The following is a 22489-nucleotide window of genomic DNA, read 5'->3' as shown; positions in this document are numbered from 1 at the left end:
TTTGGAAGGTGCTGTCTGAGGATATTTGGTGAATTTCTGTAGTGTATCTTGTTGATAGTACACACTGCTACAACTGACCATCAGTGGTGAGAGAGTGTACGTTTGTGGATAACGTGCCAATCAAATGGGCTGCTTTGTCCTGGATGGTGTCAAGCTTCTTGAGTGCTGTAGGAGCTGCACCCATCCAGGCAAGTGGGAGTATTCCATCACACTTCCTACATGTACCTTATAGTTGATGGACAGATGGACAGACTTTGGGGAGTCAGGAGGTGAGTTATTCGCCACAGTATTGGTAGCCTCTGACCTGCTCTTGTAGCCACTGTGTTTATGTGGTGAGTCCAGTTGCGTTACTGGTCAATGGCAACCTCTAGGATGTTAACAGTGGGGGAGGCAGTGATGGTAACGCCATTGAACATCGAGGGATGGTGGTTAGATTGTCTCGTATTAGTGATGGTCATAGCCTGGCACTTGTATGGCAGCAAAGGTTACTTGACACTTAACAGCCCAAGCCTGGATATTGTCCAGATCTTGTTGCTTTTAACCATGGACTGCTTCAGTATCTGAAGAGTCACGAATTGTGCTGACCATTATGCAATCATTGATAAACATTCCGACTTCTGACATTATGGTGAAGGAAAAGTCATTGATGATGCAGCAAAGGTTGGTTGGGCCGAGAACAATACAATGAGGAAATCCTGCAGAGAAAACCTGGACCTGAGATGACTGGCCTCCAACAACCACAACTATCTTTCTATGTGCCAGATATGAGTCCAAACAGGGAGAGTTTGCCCCCAGATACCAATTGATTCCAGTTTTGCCAGGGCTCCTTGATATCTCACTTGCAGCCTTGATATCAAGGGCTGTCACTCTCACCTCACTCTCACTCTGGAATTGATACCTTTGGTCCATGTTTGAAACAAGGCTGTAATGATGTCAGGAGCTGTTTGATGGCACTGTTGACAATATTTTCCATCACTTTACTGATGTTCGAGAGTAGACTGATGGGGCGTCAATTAGCTGGGTTGGATTTGTCCTGCTTTTTATGTACAGGATATTCATGGGCAAATGTTAACATTGTACGGGGTAGACCATTTAGGACAGAGATGAGGAGAAACTTCTTCACCCAGAGAGTGGTGGCTGTGTGGAATGCTCTGCCCCAGAGGGCAGTGGAGGCCCAGTCTCTGGATTCATTTAAGAAAGAGTTGGATAGACCTCTCAAAGATAGTGGAATCAAGGTTTACGCAGATAAGGCAGGAAGAGGATACTGATTAGGAATGATCAGCCATGATCATATTGAATGGCGGTGAAGGCTCGAAGGGCTGAATGGCCTACTCCTGCACCTATTGTCTACTGTCTATTGTCTATTGTCTGGTAGATGCCAGCGTTGTAACTGTACTGGAAGAGCTTGGCTAAGGGAGCAGCAGGTTCTGGAGCACAAGTCTTTTGTACTATTGCCGGAATGTTGTCAGGGCCATAGCCTTTGCAGTATCCAGTGTCTCCAATTGTTTCTTGATATCACGTGAAGGGTCTGTTTCTGTGCTGTACATCTCTATGACTCTATGATTCTAAATTGGCTGAAGACTGGTATCATGAAGCCTCCTCCTTCATGAGTTGTTTAATTTTCCACCACCATTCAGGACTGGATGTGGCAGGACTGCAGAGCTTAGATCTGATCTATTGGTTGTAGGATCGCTCAACTTTGTCTATCAATTGCTGTATATGTTGCCTAGCAAGTAAGTACTCCTGTCTGATAGCTTCACCAGGTTGACACTTCATTTTCAGGTATGCCTAATGCTGCTCCTTGCATGTCCTCCTGCTCTCTCCATTGAACCAGGGTTGATCTCCTGGCTTGATAATGATTGAGTGCAGGATATGCTGGGCCATGAAGTTGCACATGGAATACAATTCCACTGCTATTGATGGCCCACAGCACCTAATGGATGCCCAGTCTTCGGTTGCTAGATCTGTTCAAAGTCTGGGAGAAAGTGAGGACTGCAGATCAGAGTCAAAAGGTGTGGCACTGGAAAAACACAGCAGGTCAGGCAGCATCCGAGGTATATGAAAGTCAATGTTTCAGGCATAAACCCTTCATCAGGTATTCCCAATGTGAAGGTGGGACTTTACTCCACAAGAACTGTGTGGTGGTCACTCTGATGGTCAATAGCACATTAAGGGGCAATTGGCTATTAAGTATTTGCAGGATGGCTTATGCCCTCATTAGTGGGATCCCCTTGACTGTTCAGCCGGAGAGGCAGGTAACCTGACATTTTAAGTAATTCAGTCCAAGGTTTTTACTTCAAAAGCCCATAATCCTATAAAGTTTTTTATTGCCTTTCTCAACTAGCCTTGCCACTTTCAACAATTTGTGCACATAAGATTCCAAGTTCTTGCATTCCCTTGAGAATAGTATCCTTGTTTTTGTATTATCTTGAGCAATAAACTTTTACAAAAACCTCTTAAATATTACATTTTTAATGCCATGTGCATTTCCTGATTAATTTTTGAGTTCTCTTTAGAATTTAAATTGAAAATTAACATTTCAGTGCACATTCTTCCTGTGTTTCTATCTGTAAAAATATTTCAATGTGACTGGCTGCTTACTCTGGTCAGTAACATTACTACTTTTTGAGGATGCCTTTGACTAGATGCAAGTTTCAAACTGATATCAGAAAATCCATGACACAGAATTTGCTAAACCTTTTGAGCAGCTTTCTTTGACATCAGTGGTGATTGCTGCAATTTAACTGCTATGAAATGCTTGTATTATTGTTCCTACCGGCAATGCCAATACTTGCCCAGACTTGTGCTTTCTTAATTTTTAAAAATACATATAGTATCAACAGTCTGCCAATCCTCTGCTATTATTCCTATTTATAGTGACTTTTTTATAAACACAATAATACCTCTACTATGTCCTCTCTGGTTCCTTTAAACTTACACAGATGCAACTTACACAGACCCTTGTGTTTTACAATCCCTAAGCTTGCTTACCTTATCTCCTACCTTTCTAATTTGAACTCCTTTTTTTAAATCAATCCAATAGCATGGTCATCTTCATAGACTCCCTCGTAAATTTTTAGGCAACATCATTATTTAATATTTCTGCCACCTACCTATTTTTGTGTCTACAATTAGCCAATCACTATTCAGGACTTTCTTTTATTATTTTTATATCTGTAGAACACTTGGCTGTTTTGTATTGCTTCATAATTAAGTTTGGCAGTTCCTCTTTGCCACCCTAATTGTTTCATCGACTTATTTCCTAATGTCTTCACATTTCCTTTGGTCATCCTTTCCATGTCTACCTACATGGTCTGTGCCTTTTAATTTGCTTTCAGTTTTGCACTGAAATGTTTATTCATTAGTAGTGTCTCATTATTGGCTACTCTTCTTATTTAATACAGAGTGATTGTTTTGTTAGAAAATGTAATTTAGGATTAATAGTGGGCAAACCAACATTAATACTAAATCTGATGTTTTTGACTAGCATAGTGTTTGTATTTGTAAAGCCTCGTAACCGTAAAAATAATAAGCAACTAATAACTTATTTTGATGAATTATATGTTAATAGTGCCTTAGTTTTGTTGAATTGTGTGTTTTAACATGTATACTTATTATGTTTTGTTAAAATATATATGTTTTTAATCAGCTCTTCGACAGCAAAGAAGAGTATTTGTGGAAGTGAACCAGAATACTGCATTTTATTAAAACATTTAAGTTATAATAGAAAAATAAATTAATTGTGCCTTGCATTATATTTGCTGTGTGTTAGACCTTATAATCTTGCACAGATTTTTTATGACAATAACTGCATTAAATATATGTCACAGAAAAAAAATCTTTGAGGAAAAGTATAGATAAAGATCACTGGGCCATAGGATTCAATGCAATGATCACTTCTACATACAAAATGAAATGCATTTACAATCTATTGTTATGTATTTATTCATTTATCAAACATTTACAAAGTGAAACAGGCTATTACAAAATGGCAGATGGTCATCTTTATGGGAATGGAAATACAATGTGAACAGTATTTGAGAGTGCTAAAGGTGATAAAGCCCATGTCTGCTAGAGATCAGTTTCCCAAGATGAAGTCAATTAGCATCATTAAAAATGTTAGATATTGATACGATAGCAAACAATGCTTACAATAGTGTTAGAACGGTGTTAGAAATTATTTGATTCTGCATCAAAGGTGTCCTCTTAATAAACCTCCCAATATAATGGCAATCCACCCATTAGATTCAACAAAATGTGATTAGAATTTCTGGATGACATTTCATGCTGTTTTTGGCTAGGCCGACTTCCTTACTGGATAATTTTAACCACAAATGTGCCATAAAATATGTTGGCTAGTTAGTGCCAAAAACAGAAGATGTGACCTTAGTAGGAGTTCTCTAACCTACGGAATATTATGACTATGTAAAACAAAAGCCTTTGCTTTGATTCCAGGAATGTGAAACAAATGTCAGTTTTACTTTTTGAACCTTTAGTAAATTATACATTATTGCAGATTTCCCATAGCCCTGCCTAATGTTCAAGGCCTTCACAAACACACAAAAATAAATATTACAGTTATCCAATGTTGATTATAACTGCCTATATTCCACCACAGCGATAGTTTCATGTCAGTATTTTTAAATTATTTCGGAAACAAATAAATGTAACTTCTCTGACTATTAAAAATACGTAAAATTAAAATGTCAAAATTTCAAACATGCTTCTTAATCTATCAATCATATTTTAATGGATTTTCTGTGGCATTGTTCAGAATGAGTCAGAAAATATGTTTATTGTTTTACAGCATAATATTGTCTAAGAGATCGTAAAAGAAAATTATGTAGGGAGAGTAATCAAAACTGCGGTAGATGGATTTAAATGTAGGTATATATGAGATTGATGGTTAATTAGCTCATTTGGTTAGAGATGTGGTACTTAACAATGTCAATAGTGCAGATTGAGACTTCATATTTGTTGAGATTTCTTAGATCTTGCATGTTTTCTTTGCTCCTTTGTGGTCCAATCACATAAAGATGTGTGGAAGACAATGATTAATCTGGACAATGAGGATGCCACATTAAAAGAGCAAAAGAAAGATGCAAATCTATCCATTTTGGACCAAAAACAGACAGATCTATGTACCAGTTTTACTTAAATAGTGAACAATTATATGAAAGTGGTGATTCAAAAGAGATGTATAGTCACCAGGTAGAGGTTAAGCACAAAAAAAGGATAGTAGAATGTTGGCCATTAGAACTAGGAAGCTAGAGCGTAAAGGTAGGAATGTTTTACTACAGCTGTGCAGAGCCCTTAAGAGGATATATGACCTTGGAATATATGAAAGAAATGCATCATAGATGTACCAGAATGATATCATGATTCCAGTGGTTAGACTATGAGGATTACATAATTGTCATTAATCCAGGTTACATAAACTGGTTTTATCTTTGCTGGAATAACAAAGGCTAAAGGATATTTTAACTGAGGATTATAGAAATTTGAAAGAAATTAATAGGTGAGATAGCAAGATATTTTTACTGGAAGGGAGCTCTAGGACAAGGGTACATAACCTTAAAATCAGAGCTAGCTCATTCAGGGGTTAAGTTAGGAAATACTCCTTCATGAAAGGATAGTAGAAGTCTGGAATTCTTTTTCACAAAGAGAAGCACATGCCAGTTTAATTAATCATTTTAAATTCAAGATCACCCGTCAATGAATTAATACAAATTGGTTTTCCATTGTGATACTTAATGCTTACATATTCAGGCCGTGACTTCTGTGAATCCACACAGGATATGATCCCTGGCTTAGAAACATGTAGGTAATGGTATCTTCCAGGTATAATGCCTCCTGTGTTGAAATAAGGAAAAGAAAAAGACACACATTTTCACATTTTAGGTAAAAAAAACAATTTAATGCAATAATAAATATAATTACAACTAATAAATTTGTCATAAGTATCATTAGTAATTCAAACAAATGTGCAATGGTCATGGTTGGATGTGGTTATAAGTTCCTGTTCTAAGTAACATTAATGTGACAGCCAGGCATGATGCTTGGTAGGGGGCATATATTAGCTGAACAGATCCAGGCAACTCCCCAAAGAATGAGGAGAAATTGGAGAGAAAGCTGTCCCAAGATAACATTCAAGCACTTCCCAGCTGCTGTCTCAGCCCAAAACTGCAGAGGCCTGGAGCAAGTTATCCACCTGTCCTCTTGGCTGCAGTTGCCATGTGACCCACAGAAATTACAAATTAAAAGGAGAAACTCACCTTTGAAAAATAAAATAGTCAAAGAACAAATGTTACAGAAAAGGCAATTTTAAAAAGAAATCTGGTTTTTGCAACTGAAAACAGGGATTTGTTTAATAGAGGGATTTAGTTTTACAATTCCGTGGCTTCTTCCCTGCTGAGTGCTACCAGCAGGATCACAGCTGTCATGGTGCTTCTGTGAATATGCTCCATACTGGAACTGGAGGTAGGCACAGGGCTTGAAAAAATGTACTTTTATTTAATTTGTGTTGAAGAAATAGTTGGAATATTTTACTGAATTACAATGTAAAAAAACTACAACATCAAGTGCTCCATTCAAAGCAATAGATGCATATTTTGATGTATGTTAATAAACACATAAGTGGAGATAATGTATTTTGAGAGCAGTTTCTTTTGGAAAAATGAATTTTATCTGCAGAATACAAAATGTGAAGGAGTAAGTGAAAAGCCAAAAGGGCTAAAAGTTAAGCTTTCAGTAGTTCATACATTACTTATCTGAAACTTCAGAAAGATGCTCATAGGAATAAACAATTATTGTTTTACAATAATTTTAAATATTGGTCATAAAACTTCATGACATCTAGCAACACAACGTTCCAATTTTCTTATGCAATGATAGTAGTTTGAGTTAGCAAGATACTTATCACTTTATACCATATTGGATATTTAATGCAAGCTTCTTAAGTTTTCAAAATGAAATGTATAGATAACAACTGCTAAAATTGAAAATGTAGTTTGGAGTTTGAATACTTGAAAAATCAAGTAGATTTATTTTAACATACATAATTTTTAAAAACCTGTATATTTGAGTTATTAGAGTCATAGAGATGTACAGCACGGAAACAGACCCTTCGGTCCAACCCGTCCATGCCGATCAGATATCCCAACCCAATTTAGTCCCACCTGCCAGCACCCAGCCCATATCCCTCCAAACCCTACCTATTCGTATACCCATCCAAATGCCTCTTAAATGTTGCAATTTTACCAGCCTCCACCACTTCCTCTGGCAGCTCATTCCATACACGTACCACCCTCTGTGTGAAAAAGTTGCCCCGTAGGTCTCTTTTATATCTTTCCCCTCTCATCCTAAACCTATGCCCTCTAGTTCTGGACTCCCTGACCCCAGGGAAAAGACTTTGCCTATTTACCCTATCCATGCCCATCATAATTTTGTAAACCTTTATTAGGTCACCCCTCAGCCTCCGACACTCCAGGGAAAACAGCCCCAGCCTGTTCAACCTCTCCCTATAGCTCAAATCCCAAACCCTGGCAACATCCTTGTAAATCTTTTCTGAACCCTTTCAAGTTTCACAACATCTTTCTGATAGGAAGACCAGAATTGCATGCAATATTCCAACAGTGGCCTAACCAATGTCCTGTACAGCTGCAACATGACCTCCCAACTCCCGTACTCAATACTCTGACCATTAAAGGAAACCATACCAAACACCTTCTTCACTATCCTGTCTACCTGCAACTCCACTTTCAAGGAGCTATGAACCTGCACTCCAAGGTCTCTTTGTTCTGCAACACTCCCGAGGATCTTACCATTAAGTGTATAAGTCCTGCTAAGATTTGCTTTCCCAAAATGCAGCACCTCACATTTATCTGAATTTAAACTCCATCTGCCACTTCTCAGCCCATTGGCCCATCTGGTCAAGATCCTGTTGTAATCTGAGGTAACCTTCTTTGCTGTCCAATACACCTCCAATTTTGGTGTCATCTGCAAACTTACTAACTGTACCTCTTATGCTCATATCCAAATCATTTATGTAAATGACAAAAAGTAGAGGATCCAGCACCGATCTTTGTGGCACTCCACTGGTCACTGGCCTCCAGTCTGAAAAACAACCCTCCACCACCACCCTCAGTCTTCTACCTTTGAGCCAGTTCTGTATCCAAATGGTTAGTTCTCCCTTTATTCCGTGAGATCTAACCTTGCTAATCAGTCTCCCATGGGGAACCTTGTTGAATGCCTTACTGACATCCATATGGGTCACATCTACCGCTCTGCCCTCATCAATCCTGTTTACTTCCTCAAAAAACTCAAACAAGTTTATGAGACATGATTTCCTACACATAAAGCCATGTGGACTATCCCTAATTAGTCCTTGCCTTTCCAAATACATAAACATCCTGTCCCTCAGGATTCCCTCCAACAACTTGCCCACCACCAACTTCAGGCTCACTGGTCTCTAGTTCCCTGGCTTGTCCTTACCACCCTTCTTAAAAAGCGCCACCATGTTTGCCAACCTCCAGTCTTCCCGCACCTCACCTGTGACTATCAATGACACAAATATCTCAGCAAGAGGCCCAGCAATCACTTCTCTAGCTTCCCACAGAGTTCTCGGGTACACCTGATCAGATCCTGGGGATTTATCCACCTTTACACTTTTCAAGACATCCAGCACTTCCTCCTCTGTAATATGGACATTTTGCAAGATGTCACCATCTATTTCCCTACAATCTATATCTTCCATATCCTTCTCCACAGTAAATACTGATGCAAAATACTCGTTTACTATCTCCCCCATTTTCTGCGGCTCCACACAAAGGCCACCTTTCTGATTTCTGAGGGGCCCTATTCTCTCCCTAGATACCCTTTTATCCTTAATGAATTTATAAAACTCTATGGATTCTCCTTAATTCTATTTGTCAAAGCTATCTCATGTCCCTTTTTTGCCCTCCTGATTTCCCTCTTAAGTATACTCCTACTTCCTTTGTACTCTTCTAAGGATTCACTCGATCTATCCTGTCTATATCTTACATATGCTTCCTTCTTTTTCTTAACCAAACCCTCAATTTCTTTAGTCATCCAGCATTCCCTATATCTATCAGCCTTTCCTTTCACCCTAACAGGAATATACTTTCTCATTATCTCATTTCTGAAGGCTTCCCATTTTCCAGCCGTCCCTTTACGTGCAAATATCTGTCCCCTATCAGCTTTCGAAAGTTCTTGCCGAATACTGTCAAAATTGGCCTTTCTCTAATTTAGAACTTTAACTTTTAGATCTGGTCTATCCTTTTCCATCATTATTTTAAATCTAATAGAATTATGGTCACTGGCCCCAAAGTGCTTCCTTACTGACACCTGTCCTGCCTTATCTCCCAAGAGTAGGTCAAGTTTTGCACCTTCTATAGTAGGTATATCCACATACTGAATCAGAAAATTGTCTTGTACACACTTAACAAATTCCTCTCGATCTAAACCCTTAACACTATGGCAGTCCCAGTCTATGCGTATTAGCTTTTTAATACTGATCTATTAAGATTCTGCAGGAATGATTTTGTGACAAAGCCTTGATGAATATCTGACTCAAATTAGTATGACAGAGGTGTAAAATAACCCTTTCTTAAACAAGTTTACAACACTACACCAAAGTAAAACTACAGGCTGACTTTTATAGAAATCAAGTATGCGTTAATTTAGTCAAGCTTCATGGAGAGTTTTTTCTCTGTGAGGCCTCACCTGATTTCTCACTCTAATTTCCAAAGTTTGCCTCAATACCTATACACCTTGTCCTTATGGTGAACTATTCATCATATCTTCCTTTCGCCACAGGCAGAAGCACTCACCACCACTGGGAATTTCCTGGATTCCCAGCTTCAGCATCATATTTGAAATGTAGTAGTGCACCAGGCCAATTATTACCAGTCTCGACCTGCCCTACTCAATTTGTGTGAATTGTCCCAGACATGCTGAAAGAGGGAAATTAGCACCGCACTTGGCTGACAGGGACCTGGAGATCCAAATGGATGGGGTGGTGCAGAGGAGGTCTGTTTTCCCTCAACATCCCCACACCAGGTGCAGATTATGGGACCTTGTATGTTGCTTGCTAGTTTGGCAAATAGGTAATCTTTCTCGATCACCATACAATGCTTGTACAGTGACGGTTGAGTTTTGACTTTGCAAGATGTGGTCAAGAGAGTTTAGGGCCAGGATGCAGACTTCATGCAGTAAATAAATGCCTAAAGTTCACATACAGCATTTAGTGCTCACAAATGTCTTTCAATTGTTATGTATCTGTATAATGCTGCTACCCTTTGAAAGGCCTTATATTGTAGAAAAGTGAAACTCACTGCCTCACAGAATGAAAACACACCGCTATGCGGAGTGGTGTCAGCCACTTTCAAATCCATTGCACACACATCATTAGTATCACGATGAAAAGGAATGATGGTTGCATTTCATGTGTTGAGTCCCACAGTCATCCTCTCAGTCTATGTGACCCCTCAAAATCCTCTTCTCGGTAGCCCTCCCCATAAAATCCATTAAGTTGATGTTCCCCAAATTCCCACACAATCCATTTACTTAACCATTCACCTCCACACATTACCCCCTGAGATCAGCCACATCGTGTCATCCTGCTAGACATAATAGTGCACTGTCCCCCATTGAAGCTAGGGTGGTGCTGACTGTTGATGAAGCTGCCTCCTGAACAGCATTATCCTTTCCATCTATATCTATCACATAAGTTGGTGTTTCCTTCATTCATAAATGTTTACCCTCTACATGCAAGCAAACTGCCTCCAATCCCAACAATTGAGTTCCTCAGCTGCGGTTCTCCAATAACCCCCCTTGACTTTTAGTGAAGGGACCCAGGACTGACTATCGCCAACCCCCTTGACCAACTTGGGTGAACACCTCAAAATGATGACTGATCAGACCTCTGACAGCTTCAAGTACAACTCATCAACTGGGTTACCATGACTCCCTGGACCAGTTGCATGGAATCCAGGGGGCTGACCATGGACCACTCCCTGGACAGTAGGTGTATGGACACACTGATCCTGTTCAATCCAAGTGGCCAAGTGATCGCGTCTAAACTCTGAACTGATCCTAGCTTGCTGTGCTAGGATCTCCTGACTTAACATAGGGCTACTTGCTTTAGACTTTGAGAAGTCGATTTGGTTAAAGCACATTCCAAATGCTTGCTGTGTATGTGCGGGTTTGATTTTGATATTGATAGCAACATGTCAAACTTCTTGAATGATTACAGTTGGCAAGCCTGACAAGCTGTCTGATCATGTATCTGTGCTAAAATGCAAGTGGACACTGAGTACTGTAAATCATTAAGCTCTGGCTGATGGGGCAAACTGCAAAAAGACAAAGCAGGAAAAGGTAGGTTTGTAGGACTGTAAAGAATGTGAGCACTAAGAGTGCAAGTGAGAATGCCTAAGTTGCACACTGGTTCAGTCCAAGAGTTGGACACTTGTCCCCCATACACAAAGTGTCCTAGCAGCAGCATTCCAATGAAAAGCACCTGTGTGTTCCAAATGCAGCATTGAGGTGCAGAACTGTAATGTAAGTGGATCGAAAAGCACTCGAGGGTTGGGGTGTTGGCTAAGGATCTTGGAGTGTGCCCATGGCGCACACCCTTAAATCTTGGTGACTACTGTCCATGATGGAGAACCTGATAAGCAGGCTGGATTCACTGGGTATACAAATTCTCTCTGTCTAGTTTCTATCTGGCTGGTGGGAGAATGGGAAACTGCTTATAAATTATGTGAGATTAACTAATAATTACATGTTAATCCATGCACATGGATGCAAATAGGCCTCTTACTCGTGAGATTCCTATCTGGCCAATGGATTTTTTTGCTCTCAGTATTGAGAATCGCCTTACTGTCAATCTCACCCTTTTTTCCCCAATATTCTTGCAAATACCATACCAGGAGCTGAGAAAATTTCACCTTAAAAGTACTAAGTAGAGTAAAATTTAATATTTAAAATAATTTTATAGATTTCTTTCACTTGTCGAGGGTAGTACAAATTAGGCATCAAATGTTAGAAGATATTGGTCGCTTCTTCTACTACTAAAGAAATTAAGACCTTGTTATACCATTGGTTATGGGATTAGTGGTAAATTTCTATGGAGGCAAAGGGAGTGAATTGGCCTAAATTATGTTGCCAGCCCATGATTTACTCTCTATACAATAGAACTCTGTGTGTTCATCTTTTAACTGACTGGCCTAAGAAGGCCCGATGCAATTTTAATGTTTCAGTGTTCACGTATAAAAAAATGAACTAAGGCACCCTGAAATCAATGCACCACATTAATTACATTACACTTGTTATAACATCAAAACATTTCACTTTTCTTTTTAACAAGAGCTGAAGTGCACCAATTTGAATTCTGAACCAGTAGATTTAGCAAATGCTATGCCAGTTTTAGTCTAATATCCTATTTGACGATGCTGAGTATGTAAAAGATAAGCCTGAGTGACTGGAATGGGATATTAATGAGGTGTTATATTGGCTGAGATGACCAGATGTAGTATGTTCACAGAGAACTACAGGCACAAGTTATGCATTTCCAGCTAATACCTTGAAGTGTGAACTATTGTCGTGATTAAAGATTAGTTTGAAGCAAAGATTTTATTTACTACAGTGCAGGTCATGGTTAGATTTTCAAACTGATGCAAGGATTTAACTGGCAGTGCTCTTTTCCTCTATCTGTAGCAACTATTACAATAATCAATTTTGCAATATTCCCTCTCATTAGTGCAATTACTAAGGAAAAACACAAGAAAAGTAGCATTCAGGATCAAAATATAGTGATCTGGCACTGAAAAAAATTCTGTCACTAATTTTTTCCCATATTCTGCTATAGGTGTTTGTCAATTGGTTGAGTTAAATCAGGAAGTTGTCTTATCTTCATAACCTTTGTAATTCTTGGAATTTCTCTCAGCTGATAAGGTACCAAATTCTAGTTCAAAATATTCTTAAGTAAATTACTTTATGATTAATGTTATCCCATGGAGAATAATAAATTGAAAGAACTGAACTTACCAAACAATACCAATGGGAAAAACTGATGGACAAAATTTCACTTTTTATAATTTTTACTTTAACAGTTCAAACAAAGTAAACATAAAATAAACAAGAATTAATGAAAAAAACTGTATTTAATAGAAACCATAAATTATGCATTAGCCAAAACAAGAAAAAATAAACTCATGGAATTACTAGCACATATGACATCACATTCAGGCACAAACTCTGTATTCCACAGATAAAGTTCCAGCTCCTACCTCTTTGGAGTCCCTAACCACCTGATTCTCCTCTAGCACTTGCAGCTTTCAATTAGCCTGAGATTAGATTAGATTACTTACAGTGTGGAAACAGGCCCTTCGGCCCAACAAGTCCACACCGCCCCGCCGAAGCGCAACCCACCCATACCTCTACATTTACCCCTTACCTAACACTACGGGAAATTTAGCATGGCCAATTCACCTGACCTGCACATCTTTTGGACTGTGGGAGTAAACCGGAGCACCCGGAGGAAACCCACGCAGACACGGGGAGAATGTGCAAACTCCACACAGTCAGTCGCCTGAGTTGGGAATTGAACTCGGATCTCTGGCGCTGTGAGGCAGCAGTGCTAACCACTGTGCCACCGTGCTGCCAAACTTTGTGACAGTAATGTTGCTCACTGTTCTGAATTTGTATTTCTTCATTTTCCTGAGACTGGCTATAATGCAACGAGGGGTACGTCGGCTTCCAAGAGATCAATTGTGTTAGGGGATTCTGTAGTCCGAGATACAGACAGACGTTTCTGTGGCCAGCAGAGAAAAAGCAGAATGGTGTGTTATTTCCTGGTGCCAGGATCAAGGATGTCTCAGAGAGGGTGCAGAATCTTCTCACGAGGGAGAACAGCCAGCAAGAGGTCATTGTCCACATTGGAACCAACGATATAGGAAGGGAAAAGGTTGAGATTCTGAAGGGAGATTAGAGAGAGTTAGGCAGAAATTTAAAAAGGAGGTCCTCAAGGTTAGTAATATCTGGATTACTCCCAGTGCTATGAGCTAGTGAGGGCAGGAATAGGAGAATGGAGCAGATGAATGCATGGCTGAGGAGCTGGTGTATGGGAGAAGGATTCACATTTTTGGATCATTGGTATCTCTTGGGGTAGAAGTGACCTGTACAAGAAGTACGGATTGCACCTAAATTGGAAGGGGACTAATATACTGGCAGGGAAATTTGCTGGAACTGCTTGGGAGGATTTAAACTAGTAAGGTGGGTGGGTGGGACCCAGGGAGATAGTGAGGAAAGAGATCAATCTGAGACTGATATAGTTGAGAACAGAAGTGAATCAGGGCAGGCAGGGACAAGGTAGGACTAATAAATTAAACTGCATTTATTTCAATGCAAGGGGTCTAGCAGGGAAGGCAGATGAACTCAGGGCATGGTTAGGAACATGGGACTGGGATATCATAGCAATTACAGAAACATGGCTCAGGGATGGGCAGCACTGGCAGCTTAATGTTCCAGGATAGAAATGCTACAGGAAGGATAGAAAGGGAGGCAAGAGAGGAGGGAGAGTGGCATTTTTGATAATGGATAGCATTACAGCTGTGCTGAGGGAGGATATTCTCGGGAATACATCCAGGGATATTATTTAAGTGGAAACTTTATTGCTGGAACAGCACAGCAGGTCAGGCAGCATCCAGGGAACAGGAGATTCGACGTTTCAGGCACAGGCCCTTCTTCAGGAATGATTCCTGAAGAAGGGGCTGTGCCCGAAACGTCGAATCTCCTGTTCCCTGGATGCTGCCTGACCTGCTGTGCTGTTCCAGCAATAAAGTTTCAACTCATTCCTGAAGAAGGGCCTGTGCCCGAAACGTCGAATCTCCTGTTCCCTGGATGCTGCCTGACCTGCTGTGCTGTTCCAGCAATAAAGTTTCAACTTTGATCTCCAGCATCTGCAGAACTCACTTTCTCCCCATATTATTTAAGTGGAACTGAGAAATAAGAAAGGGATGATCACCTTATTGGGATTGTATTATAGACTCTCTAATAGTCAGAGGGAAATTGGGAAACAAACTTGTAAGGAGATCTCAGCTATCTGTAAGAATAATAGGGTAGTTATGGCAGGGGATTTTAACTTTCCAAACATAGACTGGGACTGCCATAACATTAAAGGTATAGATGGAGAGGAATTTCTTAAGTGCGTACAAGACAATTTTCTGATTCAGTATGTGGATGGACCTACTAGAGAAAGTGCAAAACTTGATCTACTCTTGGAAAATAAGGCAGGGCCGGTGACTAAGGCGTCAGTGGGGGAGCACTTTGGGGCCAGTGACCATAATTCTAGTCGTTTTAAAATCGTGATGGAAAAGGATAGACCAGATCTAAAAGTTAAAGTTCTAAATTGGAGAAAGGCCAATTTTGACGGTATTAGGCAAGAACTTTCGAAAGCTAATTGGAGGCAGATGTTTGCAGGTAAAGGGACAGCTGGAAAATGGGAGGCCTTCAGAAATGTCATAACAAGAATCCAGAGAACGTATATTCTTGTCAGGGTGAAAGGGAAGGCTGGTAGGTATATGGAATGGTCAATGACTAAAGAAATTGAGGGTTTGGTTAAGAAAAAGAAGGAAGCATATGTCAGGTATAGACAGGGTAGATCGAATGAATCCTTAGAAGAGTATAAAGGGAGTAGGTGTATACTTAAGAGGGAAATCAGGAGGGCAAAAAGAGGACATGAGATAGCATTGTCAAATAGAATTAAGGAGAATCCAAAGGGCTTTTGCAAACATATTAAGGTCAAAAGGGTTACTAGGGAGAGAATAGGGCCCCTCAAAGATCAGCAAGGCGACCTTTTGTGGAGCCACAGAAAATGGGGGAGATACTAAATGAATATTTTGCATCAGTATTTACTGTGGAAAAGGATATGGAAGATATAGACTGTAGGGAAATAGATGGTTACATCTTGCAAAATGTCCATATTACAGAGGAGGAAGTACTGGATGTCTTGAAACGGTTAAAGGTGGATAAATCCCCAGGACCTGATCAGGTGTATCCGAGAACTCTGTGGGAAGCTACAGAAGTGATTGCTGGGCCTCTTGCTGAGATATTTGTATCATCGATAGTCACAGGTGATGTACCGGAAGACTGGAGGTTGGCAAACGTGGTGCCACTGTTTAAGAAAGATGGTAAAGACAAGCCAGGGAACTATAGACTGGTGAGCCTGACCTCAGTGGTGGGCAAGTTGTTGGAGGGAATCCTGAGGGACAGGATGTTTATGTATTTGGAAAGGCAAGGACTGATTAGGGATAGTCAACGTGGCTTTGTGTTTGGGAAATCATGTCTCTCAAACTTGATAGAGTTTTTTGAAGAAGTAACAAAGAAGATTGACGAGGGCAGAGCAGTAGATGTGATCTATATGGACTTCAGTAAAGTGTTCGACAAGGGAGACTGATTAGCCAGGTTAGATCTCATGGAATACAGGGAGAACTAGCCATTTGGATAAAGAACTGGCTCAAAGGTAGAAGACAGAGGGTAGTGGTGGAGGGTTGTTTTTCAGACTGGAGGCCTGTGATCAGTGGCGTGCCACAAGGATCGGTGCTGGGTCCTCTACTTTTTGTCATATACATAAATGATTTGGATGCGAGCATAAGAGATACAGTTAGTAAGTTTGCAGATGACACCAAAATTGGAGGTGTAGTGGACAGAGAAGAGGGTTACCTCAGATTACAACAGGATCTGGACCAGATGGCCCAATGGGCTGAGAAGTGGCAGATGGAGTTTAATTCAGATAAATGCGAGGTGCTGCATTTTGGGAAAGCAAATCTTAGCAGGACTTATACACTTAATGGTAAGGTCAGAGGGAGTGTTGCTGAATGAAGGGACCTTGGAGTGCAGGTTCGTAGCTCCTTGAAAGTGGAGTCGCAGGTAGATAGGATAGTGAAGAAGGCGTTTGGTATGGTTTCCTTTATTGTTCAGAGTATTGATTACAGGAGTTGGGAGGTCATGTTGCGGCTGTACAGGACATTGGTTAGGCCACTGTTGGAATCTTGCATGCAATTCTGGTCTCTTTCCTATCGGAAAGATGTTGCGAAACTTGAAAGGGCTCAGAAAAGATTTACAAGGATGTTGCCAGGGTTGGATGATTTGAGCTATAGGGAGAGGCTGAACAGGCTGGGTCTGTTTTCCCTGGAGCATCGGAGGCTGAGGGGTGACCTTATAGAGGTTTACAAAATTATGATGGGCATGGATAGGATAAATAGACAAAGTCTTTTCCCTGGGATCGGGGAGTCCAGAACTAGAGGGCATAGGTTTAGGGTGAGAGGGGAAAGATATAAAAGCGACCTAAGGGGCAACTTTTTCACACAGAGGGTGGTACGTGTATGGAATGAGCTGCCAGAGGAAGTGGTGGAGGCTGGTACAATTGCAACATTTAAGAGGCATTTGGATAGGAAGGGTTTGGAGCGATATGGGCCGGGTGCTGGCAGGTCGGACTAGATTGGATTGGGATATCTGGTCGTCGTGGACAGGTTTCCAGCTAAAGGGACGAGCACAGTACGTCAGAGCATCAACCTCTATCACTTCAATGGGTGTGTGTGTGTGGGGGGGGGGGGGGGGGGGGGGGGGTGGCGGCTGGTTAGTGGCAGGGGTGGTGTTGGTAGGATCCAAGTCTGTTGGGGAGCTGTGCACAGATCAGGAAATCTGGTCAGATGCCCATCTGAGTCAGTCAGGAGATGCACGACAGTCAGTTCTGGGGTCAGTTCAGTGAAAGGAAAGTGGGGGTTAGCAGGGTGACTGCTATGGTAGAGAAGTTGGGGAAGTCAGTTGTGAGGATTGGGCATACAGAGAGGACAATAATTGTGAAGACTGAAAAATCTATAGGGACAGGAGACAGTGGTGCATTGCAGGACATGGGCTACTGCAAGTGGTGGGGTCGTCAACTGTCACAATCATTCTGACTTCACTGGGGAACAGTATAGCACAATGGTTGCATTGCTAATGCACATTGGGCACTAGGGAGCAAGTAGCACTTCCTTAGAAAGGGTTCTAAGATGGGATGAGGCAAATAACACCACCGGAGACTTGTATCTCATCACCAAGCCACCCTCTATTTACACATGCACAGCATATGGACTTTGACTAGCTAGCTCTGTGGAAGATAGGATGAGAAGGCTGCTTTAGAGGTGTGTTCCTGTCTAATGAGGCAAGCTTTGGACAATAACGTGAGAAATCTTGCTCAGGCTCACAGAGAAAAACCCTAAGAAATTTGTCAAAGTTCACACTAGCCACATTCTGGTAAAATTCATACCTAGATAATAGATCTAGCATCACCATATGAATGCTGGTGGATGTTTTGCAAGGGTTGCTTTTATATTTACTACCTGAAGTAAATAACAGACATTGATACTGAGGTCAAGGACCGAAGCAAAGTTCATATGCATTCCATCCACATACCTTTGGCTTTAGGTCCAGAATAAGTAGGGAGAAGTTTATCTAACTCTGCTGGTGGCTTAGTTATTTTCTCCAGAGTCGGGTCAAATAGATGCAGCATGAGTGCAGCCAGCTGAAATCCAACCTCTTTTGAATTAAAATTTTCATGAGACCATTGGTCGGCATAATAACGACGGGAATATTTAGTTAATGATCCAGCAGCTCTGATTGTTATATCATTGGTATGGAAGGTGGAGTCAATTACCAATTTTCCATCAAAGACGAGGCATGCCTTATTGATGGCACTGAATGCATCAACATCTACCTTCTTCTTGTCAAAGTTAAAGAAAGCCTGAAAAAGTTGAGAAAAAAAAATGAGAATCAAAGATATACCTCTTTACTTGCAGTCACCTTGACCTCGTTTGAGAAGAATTGCCCAGAGACTGACAGGAAATACACACTACATCTATGACGAAATGGTGGGGATGGCCAGAATCCAGGTGGCAATGTTAGATAATATGTTGCTACTTGGCAATTAACAGACACTTGCCAAACTGATGTTAGCAATAACTGAAATATGATATGCACCAAGCTGAATTAATAACCATTCTCTGTTTTCTTCATATTTGAGAAATCCTTCAAGGGTGAAGGAGGGGCTAATGAGAGAGGATACCAGGAAATCTTTAGAGGAGGCTGAGCATTCTAAGGATTTACCACCAGATTACTCATGTGCAACCTCCACCAGCACAAATATACATATTGAAGTGAATGACTTTTAATTGTCCTCTTAAGTGACCCAACATACCACTTAACAACAAAAACAGAAAAGCTGGAAAAACTCAGCAGGTCTGGCAGCATCTGTGGATGGAAAGCAGGCTTAACTTTTTGAGTCCAGTGCTTCTACTTCAGAACTGATTGCAGCTAGAAAAAGGTAGGTTATATATGCTAAAGATGGGGTTGGGGTTGGGGTTGGGGGTAGGAGGAGGAAACAACAGGTGGAGATGGAAGTCTGAGAGAGAGAGAAAAAATACTGGGCAGACAAAGGAATGGGTAAAGGTCAGTGACCTGGGAGAGTGAATAGCTGTGGATGGAGACCGTTAGTAGCTGACGATAGGTTGTTTGTGGTAGTGGCCCATGTGATGACAAAGGGGTGTATGGGGGTTGGGATAAGGACATGGTAGAAGGTGCTCAAGCCCTAAAATTATTGAACTCTGTATTGAGTCTGTTTCCATGTTGTATGATTCTAAGCATTCTGAGTCTAAAAGGCTGCAGGATTCCCAAGTGAGAAATGAGGTGTTGTTCTTCCAGGTTACCCGCTTGACCTTTGCTGGAGCACTACAGCAAGCCTGAGACAGAAATGTTGGCTAGGGAACACACTGATGTATTGAAATGGCAGAGAATTGGAAGCTCAGGGTCATTTTTGTGAACAGAATGTAGGTGTTCTGCAAAGTGGTTGCCCAATCTGTGTTTCACCTCTCCAGTGTGCAGGAGAACATATTAAGAGCAGCGAGTACAGTAGATTAGATTGAGTGAAATGCAGATAAATCATTGCTTCACCTGGGGTCTTGGATAATGAGGCAGGAGGAAAGAAACAAGCAGGTGTTATTCCTTCTGTGATTGTATGGGAAGGCGATGTGGGGAAGTGGGGAAATGTTAGAAGTGGAGGAGGAGTGGGTCAAGGTGTCCCAGAAGGAACAGTCCCTGCAGAAGGCTGACAGGGAATGGGAATATATGTTGGTGGTAGTATTCCACTGGAGGTGGCAGAAATGGTGGCTAATGATCCACTGGATGTATATATTGGTGGGAGTGCTGTTGCTGTTGTGGGAGGGAAGAGAGGGGGTAATGGTTGAAGTGCAGCTGAGGGCCCTGTCAACCATGATGGTGGAGAATCCTCAGTTGAGGAAGAAGGTGGACATTTTGGAGGCAGCCATCTTCGGAACAGATGAGGAACTGTAAGAATGGAATAGAGTATTTATAGGAAGCAAGGTCTGAGGATTTATAGTCAAGGTAACTGGAAGTCGGTTGGTTGTAGTGGATCCATTGCATCTGTCAGAGACCATCTCCAAGAAGAGTATCATGAATGCTAATATCCACTTCCAGTACATTGGATGATCTGATAAGGAAGTGCATGCTGTTTAATATCAACATTCTGTTCAACTTAACTGCCATTTTACGTAGAATGGAACAAAGCTCTTGACTGGCAGGAAAGTGCAGGTGGGTCAAGAGACAGAAAATGGAAAAAGGGCAATCTAATTGCCACTACTTGGAATTTCCAAGTCATTACTGTCCATTCATTTCTCTCCCTTCAGTATTTGCCTTCCCTACGTTGAAAACCATGGTTGCTTCTGTCTCTCCTCCTCAAATCTAATAATGTGTACAATTATAATGTAATCATTATTTGTAAAGTGTTCCATTCTGGTTAGATTGTTAACTAATTCTGGTTCATTACTTATCACTATATTAAGCCTGGCCTGCTTTTTGTCGGCTCTAAAATATATTGCTTTAGAAAAGTCCCAAATGTATTTTGAAAATCCGATGCCATTGCTAAGTTACTATCTTGCAGTTATTGTAAAAATTAAGACATTCTGTTAGTAACCACTTATTATATGCTTTCCTGGTCTCCATGTTTATATATCATTCTTCTACATCACTAACATCAAGAGATCTGAAGACAACATCTAATAAAGCCTTACATTCTTTTTTTGTCTCTTAAATCTACCAATTAAAAATCTGCTGTCTTATTAATCTTATCATTATTTTTAGAATTGCAATGGTGCATTTTATAAATATTGCTATTTATTCTCCTTTACCAGCTTCCTTGTGCTTTCAAAAGATCTTACAGGTTGGAATATTTGACTTGGAAGCACACCCAGATTATACCTAGGTTTCTGAAAAAAAGTCACATTATACCTATTTAGATAAATTTGTGCAGTCTTCTAACTCACTTGCCTTATATCACATGTCTGATTTTGAAGGTGTTTGACAGGTAGATACTTAACATACCTATATCCATTTTATGTCCTTTTCATAACTTATGTTCCTATCTATTTTTGTATTATAAATAAGTTAAATAACATAATGGGATACAAAATGAAACAGAGCAAGATAGTGGGCAAATACCTAACACTCCCCGATGCGCTTAATGCTTTCTACGCTCAGTTCGAGCAGAATGCCAGCAGCACGGTGTCACCTGCCCTGACAGCTCCTGATGTACCCGTTGCTTTCAGCACCACTGCAGACCTTAGAGTGATCTTCCTGGGTGTCAACCCAAGGAAAGTGATGGACCCAGAAGAAATCCCTGACCGTGCACTTAGATCTTGTGCAGGCCAGCTGGTGGAGGTATTCACTGACATCTTCAACCTCTCTCTTCTACGAGCCAAAGTCCCCACCTGCTTTAAAAAGACCACCATCATCCCAGTATCTAAGAAAGCACTCGCAACGTGTCCTAACTCGCAACGTGACTACCACCCAGTGGCTTTGATCTCCATAATCATGAAGAACTTGGAAAGGCTGGTCATGGCCCACATCAACTCTAGTCTCCCAGCCTGACTCGATCCCCTGTAATTTGCTTACCAATGTAACAGGTCCACATTTCCCTAGCCCTGCACTCATTTCTGGAATATCTGGATAACAAGGACGCCTACGTCAGACTCCTGCTCATCGACTACAGCTCTGCCTTCAATACATTATTCCCTCCAGACTGATCTCAAAACTTTGAGACGTAGTCGTGGCTCCAACCTCTACAACTGGATCCCCAGACTCCTGAGCCATAGACCGCAATCACTGAAGATTGACAACTGTAAATCCTTCACAATAACACTCAACACTGCAGTCTCCCCTAGGATGCATTCTCAGCCACCTGTCATGCTCCCTCTACATCCATGACTGTGTAGCCAAAGTCTAAATGAACACCATCTGCAAGTTTGCTGATGATATCAAACAACGATGAGTCAGAGTACAGAAAGGAGATAGAAGACTTGGTTATGTGCTGCAATGAGAACAACCTCTCTCTCAATGTCAGCAAAAGTAAAGAACT

General features: G+C 40.9%; 1 protein-coding gene across 1 annotated transcript in view; it reads right to left on the bottom strand.

Moving 5' to 3' along the window:
- cfap61 (cilia and flagella associated protein 61) overlaps nucleotides 1-22489 on the bottom strand; it is a 240219-nt gene that overhangs the window by 59483 nt on the left and 158247 nt on the right. Inside the window, exons 22-23 of the mRNA XM_087990980.1 lie at nucleotides 18478-18805; nucleotides 5762-5853 (exon numbers count right to left, since the gene is read on the bottom strand). Of these exons, the coding sequence (XP_087847106.1) occupies nucleotides 5762-5853; nucleotides 18478-18805 (420 nt within the window). The remainder of the gene's footprint in view (nucleotides 1-5761; nucleotides 5854-18477; nucleotides 18806-22489) is intronic.

This window comes from Chiloscyllium plagiosum, unplaced genomic scaffold (assembly GCF_037043375.1).
Source record: "Chiloscyllium plagiosum isolate Xiang-an unplaced genomic scaffold, Cpla_swu_hap1 HiC_scaffold_10, whole genome shotgun sequence".
Classification (NCBI taxonomy): domain Eukaryota; kingdom Metazoa; phylum Chordata; class Chondrichthyes; order Orectolobiformes; family Hemiscylliidae; genus Chiloscyllium; species Chiloscyllium plagiosum.
Note: the sequence above shows the minus strand (reverse complement) of the source record. Positions and strands in the feature narration are given on the sequence as shown.